The 8,971-nt window shown below is 33.3% G+C and overlaps 2 protein-coding genes across 2 annotated transcripts in view; one reads left to right on the top strand and one right to left on the bottom strand.

Annotated features, from left to right (window-relative positions):
* The window catches only part of LOC130813447 (uncharacterized), a 411-nt gene extending 114 nt beyond the window's left edge, over positions 1-297 (bottom strand). Inside the window, exon 1 of the mRNA XM_057679280.1 lies at positions 1-297. This exon is cut by the window's left edge and continues 114 nt beyond it. Within this exon, the coding sequence (XP_057535263.1) occupies positions 1-297 (297 nt within the window).
* Positions 298-6,888: 6,591 nt separating this feature from the next.
* LOC130813446 (uncharacterized) lies at positions 6,889-8,757 on the top strand. The gene is made up of 2 exons (XM_057679279.1): positions 6,889-7,734; positions 7,891-8,757. Exons 1-2 carry the CDS (start codon positions 6,889-6,891, stop codon positions 8,755-8,757), a joined length of 1,713 nt encoding a protein of 570 aa, XP_057535262.1.
* Positions 8,758-8,971: the final 214 nt, after the last annotated feature.

The raw sequence follows: 8,971 nt of genomic DNA, 5'->3' as shown, positions 1-8,971 counted from the left end.
GCCATTTAAGCTAACCCGTTGTATACGGTGTGTTACATCTCTATCAATCTTCCAATTACTCTGGATAACAAATCCTAAATACTTGAACTTGCTCGTCTTAGTAACTGCATCTTCTTCAATGGTCACCTCTTGGCTATCATCTTGCTCTTTGCCACTGAAATTGCATCTCAAATATTCGGTTTTTGTACGACTAATATGGAGCCCTGTGCTTTCTAATACCGCCCTCCACTCATCTAATTTGGTATTAGCCTCCTTGCTAGATTCTGCAACCAACACTATATCATCGGCGAATAACATGCACCACGGCACAATTTTCCAGATAGACTAGGAAAGCTCATTCATGATGACTGCAAAAAGGAAAGGGCTTAGTGCGCATCCCTGATGTAAAACTACTCTAACTGGAAATGACTTTGTAATCCCAACAGGTGTCTATATGTTAGTTGATTTTCCATCATACATGTCTCGTATAACATCAATATGGCACCACGAGATTCCCTTTTTCTCCAAGCTCTCCTAGATAATATATCGCGGTATGCTATCATAAGCCTTCTCCAAATCTATAAACACCATATGTAAATCCTTTTTCTTCTCTCTATTTTTTTCCATTAGTCTTCTGAGCACATGTATAGCCTCAGCGGTTGATCTCCCCGGCATAAAACAAAAATGAAAATTAAGTGTCCTTTTACAAAAAGAAACGGGAGACTCTCATATAAAGAAAGAAGAAATGCTAGCAAAATAAATTGTGTTCTACATTTTTTGAGAAACTATAGGAATGTTAAATGCACCCTTATAAAGAGCAAAACAATTTTTTTTTCACTTATAAAAAAGGGATTAGAGCTAACAGTGTTGCAATATTGAAAATTAGTATTGAAACCTTCATCGTTTGATAAATCAAATCATAAATTATTCAAAATATTAATAATAATTTGATAAAGTAAAATTAATATAAAATTTTTGGACTTTCACTTTGTTTTCGGTTAAAATCGGTTTGAGATTACAATAATTCAGTTATAAATCGATTTGGGTTTACATAAGTTCGGCTAAAAATCGATTCGGGTTAAGTTGGTTTTAGAATCGAGTTCAGTTTAGCATATCATTCAAGTCAGATTGGACTCAGTTCATTATTAGTTTTGGGTAATCTCGATTAATAGTTATATGTGGACTATAAAAATCGAACACAGTTCAGATTCATTTTTAATCAAATCAATAAGTATTATTTAGTGTATAGGATATTTTGAGATGATTAAAACATAAGATACTTTTACTAGGATTTGTTTGTTATGTTTACAATTGGTTACTTAAATGCAATGTTTCATTCTAATATGATTCAGGTTGTGACTATTTTTATGTATGTCATGTATATTTTTTATGAAAAAAAATCATTTTTTTTGTTTGAACTTTTATAAAATAATTTTACATGTTTTTATGTTAAATTTGATTTTGACATGTCTTATTAATAGTTGTAATACTTTATATAAATTAATGTAATATTTAATTTTGTTAGAATAAATTGATATGATATTTTTTATTAAAAAAAACTCATAATTTTGTATTGTATGCCTCAGGTAAATAAAATTATATTCAACACATAATCAAAATTTTTGTCTTTTGTTGTGATTTATTTGTCATGAACTAAATTTTTACAGTCACGCGCACAATGCAAAATATGATACAAATCGTACAATGTATACAATATATACAAATATTTAGAATAAATGAAATATAATTATAATATAAAATTTATTTTTTAAAATTTTAATTTCTTAATTTATGCAAATATATTAGAAAATTTAATAAAAACATGCATTGCACCAGCAATATGTAATAGCCTAATGACTTCAACTTTGAGATACCATTTCAAAATCTCTGAATTTCGGAGTTAGTTGAAATTGTTGTTTAGTTATCAGGAGGATTCTTTTTAATTAACCCTTTAGGATTAGTACAGAAATATAAATTAGTTTGCAAGGATATAATTTCACTATAAATTTATTTTGTGTTATGTATTATATACTCCGACATTATTAATGAAGATTATTAATGAAGAGTTCCATTGTAAAATAATTTAAACGCAAAAACTGACCTTAATCTTGGCTCTAGTATAATCTAAAATAAAGCATTAATTTTGATATTAATATTTGTTGCCACCTTTTTTAATATATTGTCACTTTTTTTTTATAGAATTCCAATTTATACTTCTCTTTTCAAAAGCTTTCTAAACTCAATTATCTCTCCATATCTCACAAACAAATACTTATTTAACGTAAAGACAACATATATATATTTCCATTTTAATTAATTTTGATTAACGAAAACGCATAGAAGACAAAAATGTTCCTTGATTAATTTCTTTTAAGTTAATTAAATAAATAAAAATCTACTAATTTTTTTTTAATTAAGTTGAGCACAACGTCAACACGAATCTTAAATGTCGATCAATTTAATTTCGATTTGATTATATAAACAAAAAATTTAATTTCACTTAAATCAAATAAAGCGCATAGTTGACAAAGCTAAATTGATGGATTAATTTTGATTTGTATAATAAATAAATAAGTAATTTATTTCGTTTTAATTAACATAATCGCAATATAGGCACAAATATAACAATGTCAATTGATTTAATTTTTAATGAATTTTGAAAAACAAATCGGTCAAGTCACACATTTTGTCCAACATGACCATAAATTTTTTTGAAAAAAATTAAAATTAATCGAAAATTAATTGTAAAATAGTTTTGAACAAAAGAAAAATTTCCAAGTCGCACAAAATTTGAGACTTGTCTAATTTTTTAGATTTTTCAAAATTAAATCAATCTAATTTCTTAGATTTGTGTCTGTTTTAAGATTATACCTCCTATGTTCCAATTTACTTCCAACAATAGATGTATTACACCATTCACTCATCACTTTTAATTTGTAATTGGTTTTCAATCTACAAGTTAAAACATAGTAAAGTTGGATATTATTTGATTTGTTTCAAAAATTATTAATATCAAACTGATATTTTTTTAGTATACATAATTAGAGATATTAACAGATGAATTAGTATATTAAACTACATGAAAAAGCAAATGTTACAAGTATTAATTAAAACACAATCACCATTTTTACTTTTTAAAATAAATTAAAATTAAGGGATCGATTTTAGCTTCATTAACAATGCACTTACGATGATTTAAGTGAAATTAATTTTATTTTTATTTTTTATGATTGTATCAAAATTAAATTGAACCTCATTTTAGATTTTTGTCTACGTTGCGCTGAACTTAAATCAGAAATATATTATAATTTATTATAATTTATTATAATTTTTTTAAGTAATTTAAAAGATATAAATTGATTGTCATTTTAGACTTGCGTCCTCATTGTGTTTACATTAGTCAGAATAAATCAAAACGAAAATCCATATATGACGTTTACGTTATGCAAGTGTTGAGTTTGTGAAATTTATAGAGATAACTGAGTTTAGAGAATTTTGTGAAGAGAAAGGGTAAAATTAAAAGTTCACAAAAAAATAATACAACATAATAAAAATGGTGGCGTCAAATAAGAAACATGTTATTTTTTCACTATACTATCCGAGTTTTACTCCTCCGTTCCTTTTAGTATTTCTTTGTGAATGACATTTTCTATCAAAATATGTCATTGTCACTAGCAAATTCAAATGAACGAAATAGTAGTTAACAAACAGTATGTAACGATGGTCATCGGTTGCGTATAGGTCAGGAACAGATTTAAGAGCATCTTAAACGATGATCATCCCTAATAAATATTGGCTCTAGCACATGATATATTGAGGAGAAGACATGTCACATTCGCAGAGATTAGGTAAATCTAAAATGATAAAATACATGTCAAATCAAATAGTCCAGAACCTTTTACCTTCCCAAAATTAGAAGATGTGATACGCAAGCCATATCAAATTACTAATAATTATAATATATATATATATATATATATATATATATATATATATATATATATATATATATATATATATATATATATATAATTAAAAAAATGTTACACGCCAATAATAGAGCTCGATATTATCCGCTTTTTATTTGATAATAATGCATTTATAACTTAATAATTACGTAGTAAATATGGTAACAATTATCATTAATGACACTTTGGCTTGGTGGTTAAATGCGCAATTTAATCACATAAGATCTCAAGTTTGATGCATAAAAAGGCAAAATTTATCTACCTTTTTCGTGGGCCCGGGCGCAAGCCCTTCTTGCTCTTGCTTAGGGTCGGCCCTAATAATATACCTTCGTATTAACGCATATTGTCTGTTTGTATCATTTAATTTTCATATATTTATCATTTTACATAGTCATTTTTAAATATTTTATATCCTAATAAATAAAAAAAATGGATATTAAGATGAATGAAATAAGATATCACTTAATAATATTTTAGCTTATATATTAAAAATGTTATGCAATTAAAAATGATTAAAGAATAATATTAAAAAAAGATAATTAGATAATAACAATAATAAATACAAGGGAGTATAATTTTGTTTCAATACCAAATATATTATGTTATAACTCCAAATATATTATGTTATAACCTCAAATATATGTTGCTTTAACACCAAATATATTATGTTATAACCTTAAATATATGTTGTTATAAACCTAAATATATTATGTTATAATCCCAAATATATTACGTTATAACCCCAACTATATTATGTTACTACGCAATGTTACACTCTCAACTACTACAATCTATGTTAAATGTTCACAGTTATATACTAATTATATTTGGTTATAACCAAAAATATATGAATTTATAACCATAATTGCTTGTATTACCTTTTTTCAAAAATTAATCATTGTTGTCTTCTTCAACATCACTGTTTTCCACCATTGATGAACCTTAATTTAAATAAAAATCAAAAGAACCACAATTGCTTTTATCACCTTCCCCAAATTTTAGACATTATTGTCTTCTTCAACATCACTATTTTCCGCCATTGATGAAGCTTAATAGAAAAAAACCAAAATTGAATTCAAGCATCAATTCTTCCATTGTTAGATAATCTAGAAATTGTAGAAGGAGGGTATAGTTGAATGTTGTAGAACGGAGGTGAGAAACTAATATTTTCATAATCGAGGATGTTTAATGCTTTGGGAAGAGGCAATTAATGATTAGACTTTTCATATTCCAAAATAAAATACACACGCGTTTTAGAAGAAGCAGTAATATTTTTTTAAAAAAAGAAATAACCCTTGAAAGAATGTGGATTGGACTCTTGAGAGCCGTTTTTAAAAAAACGATCTCTCAAGAGAACACATGAATTTGATTTGAGTTAATCCTTTTAATCAATACTCAATTAGCCCATAAAAACATATATCTTTAAAAAAAAGGCAAAAGCTTGGGAGAGAATGCCTTATTATGACCATACAGTTGGGTGGGCCCAAAGCCAAAAACTAAAATATAAAAATTTCCTAAAACCCAGAAATAAAAACAAAAAAAATTAATTTTGACCTTAAATGTATTAATTTTGACCTAAAAGTGATCAATTTTGACATCAAAGTGATTTTTTTTGCTTATAAGTTTATAACCTTAAACAAATCAATTATTTTACACAAATTTTTGTGTGAGATCGTTTCAACGTGAGACGCGCTTCATACATAGGCTGAATAGCCCAACTAACACAATTATTAGCATATGGACTCCTTGTTTTGAGTTCGTCTCACTGTGAGACGGTCTCTTACAATATTAGCTTATTATTTTTAAGTCTTCAATTTTAACCTTAAAATGATCAATTCATATAATTATGCGGATTGCACTATTGATCTCAATATGAGACGTTCACTCCCAAGATCTTCTCCTAAAATAATCCATAAGCCTAGTTGGTGACTAAAGAAAAATTATCAATCTCAAATACTTGGGTGCAACCGCTGCATATATACGCCCCTTTAGTATTAGGCTTATATCATAATTAGCCCAATTACATTCTAACTCAAGATGATTTCCTTTCCTTCTCTTTCCTTACTCGCTTTGTGTTGATAACGCTCAAAAATTTTATAATACACGCAGCAACAATAGGTATTGTCTGGTGCTTCTTGTCCTTAAATTTGTATTTTCTCTTGTCATGGTACTGTTTATTCAATTAATTTATTTATTTGATAATTAGCATCATATTACTAAAATACCCTTTGACCTTTTTAGTTGACCTTGACTTTCGGTCAAATGGGCTTTTTCTGGAATTACTATTTTCCTTGAATGGCCCATGGTCCAGTTACCTCTAAAAACCCTAACTCCCCACTTTCCCACAATGTATGGCTCTCCTTGTTTCAAGATGGATAACTGTCCATTCTTCCCATGACTAGTCCACCTCTCATTACTCCCACTACTCTCATGATAGTTCACTTCTTAGATGCAACTTCCCTTCCTCAACATTATAAATAGTGGCTACCACCAAGGAGGGAGGATCATCTGAAAAAATATAGCTTTCCTAGTATCCTTGCTTACATTACATCCTATGCTTACCCAAACACTAACACTAGCAATCTCAATCTCGACATTCCCTCTTGTATTCATTCAGCAATCGTTCATTCATTAATTTCGGAGGGGTATTCCGGGAGATCACCCCCCGGACAAGGCTAACGTGTTGTGTTGTAGGAATCCAAGTCGCGTCCTTCCACAAGTCGCCGTTCCAGACCACGCTTCCATTCACAGTACTGTAAGTGTCTTCTGCACTTCCTCGTTTCATAACCGAAACAGTTTGGCGCCGTCTGTGGGGATAATTGAACAAAAGGTCATGGCTCCTAAGAGAAATCCGACTCAAACCGCCACCGTGCATAGCACAGATACAGATACTTCTGCAGGTCACGCTAATAATCAAGCCGTGACTCGCCGTGATCTGGACATGCTAGCACGGAACCTCACGGCTGCTTTCTCTGAACAACTCCGCGCCGTCATGAATAATGCTCCTACTCAGCAACGAGTATTAGAAGATATGGCGGATCAAATAAAAAACTTGCGAGAACGAATCGAACCCCATCAGGAGATACCGAAGTCTCATGAATCTCAGGATGGGAACTCGAGGACGTCCCACTCCAGTAGACGTAATAAGAAGAGGCGGGAGAGATCTAGAACCTACTCGAGCCTCAGCAAAACAGATCTGCGAGATGGCGAATCTAAAACCGCCTCTCGAGACGTCCGCACCTTCCTAGAAAGTAAGAAACAAAAGACGTCTGAAAGCGTCCAATCATTGGTGGATAAAAGGAGGGAAGAAAAAAAGCAAGCCCAAGCCGCGGAGTCTAGCCGCCGCATCACCATGCCGCGGAATGAGGCCGGCAAAAGTAGCCTTTCTGGAAAACTTGTACCCATAATCTCTCCATTGGCCCCGGTGATACTAAATACCCCTAGTAATGGGAAGATAAAGATTCCGAACATGGTGGCCTTCAATGGAACGTCCTGCCCGGAGGAACATCTGATGGCCTACAAAAACTTGATGTTGCTGCATACCAATGACCCGTTGTTGTGGTGCAAGTTGTTCCCGACTACTCTTACGGGAGTAGCACTGACATGGTATACCTCCCTTTCAGGAGGAAGTATACACAACTTTGCCCAATTAGAAGAGAAGTTCCTGGGCCACTTTATAGCTTCCAGAAGGCAGGAGAAATCAAATTTCCATCTACTCAGCATCACGCAATTAGAAGGGGAGTCCATATCATCCTATCTAAAAAAGTTTCATGAGGCGGTGCTGGAGGTAACCGATTTGGAAGAATCGGTTGCATTAAACGCCCTGATCAACGGAATGAAGGCCCAACGCCTGAAGTTCCAGTTGGTCGAAAGTCAAGTGAAGACATACGCGGAGGCCATAAAGCAATGCCAAAGCTATGTCACGGCCTCTGAAATATGTCAGGCCAATGATCCTAAAAAATGGAGGTCTGATAAGAAGGACCCCATTGTCAATCAATCCTCGAGAAACAGAGAGGAACAAGCATTGAGGAGGGAAAGAAACTACCCTCCACGTCGTCCGGAGCCCCCGTCAGATATGGGGCCTCCACGATCCAGACATGTGTACGTCACGGAAGGGGAAACAAGGACGCGGAGTATACTCGATGGAGGCAATGACCCGATGTTCAACCGCAACAGGAAAGACATATTATATGCCATCCACAATGAATTACCAACTCCGCCTCCTACTAACACCCCCTCCAACCGTCGCAACTTCAATCTGTGGTGTGACTACCACAAAGAACACGGCCACACTTTGGCCCAATGCCGTGAACTTAAACGTATTCTGCACCAATTGGCTGATGAAGGGAAACTATCGAGGTTCATTAACAAGGGAGACTATGTAGCAAAAGAGGTTGAAAGAAAGCCGTGGCACCAAAGACGCAGATCCCCCGGAAGGGATGAGGCCAGACGCGAAAGTTCCAACACTCAAGGGACTATCAACCTGATTTTCGGTGGATACACTGAGGAATATCCCACCATCCGCGCCGCAAAAGATAGCGTCCATACTTTGCTGAAGGGACCTCCAATGACCACATCCAGTGGGCCGGTCATGAAATTCGATGCCACGACCTCCCAAATGCTGCAACAACCACATACTGACCCTCTGGTGGTCACTTTGAAAATTGGGCAAACGAAAGTCAAAAGGGTACTTGTAGATACCGGAAGTACGGCTGATCTTCTAACAATGGATTGCCTAAGGAAAATGCAGTTTGAAGAAAAACACTTGCAACCCCTCGATAAACCTTTGATCGGGTTTGGGGGAAACTAGGTCGTTCCATTGGGTACCATCGTACTCCCCGTACGAGTAGGGGAGAAGGACAAAAGTAGAACGATGCCCATACGATTCACGGTTGTAGATCTCACATTCCCCTATAACGCCATCATGGGGCTTCCGCTCATCAATAAAATCAAAGCTGCAATCTTCCCTCATCAACTCTTGCTTCAATTTGAGCGGGATGATGGGCAAGTGGGTATACTCAAAG

This window comes from Amaranthus tricolor, chromosome 5, assembly GCF_026212465.1.
Source record: "Amaranthus tricolor cultivar Red isolate AtriRed21 chromosome 5, ASM2621246v1, whole genome shotgun sequence".
NCBI lineage: Eukaryota > Viridiplantae > Streptophyta > Magnoliopsida > Caryophyllales > Amaranthaceae > Amaranthus > Amaranthus tricolor.
This window is presented reverse-complemented; position numbering and strand designations above follow the sequence as displayed.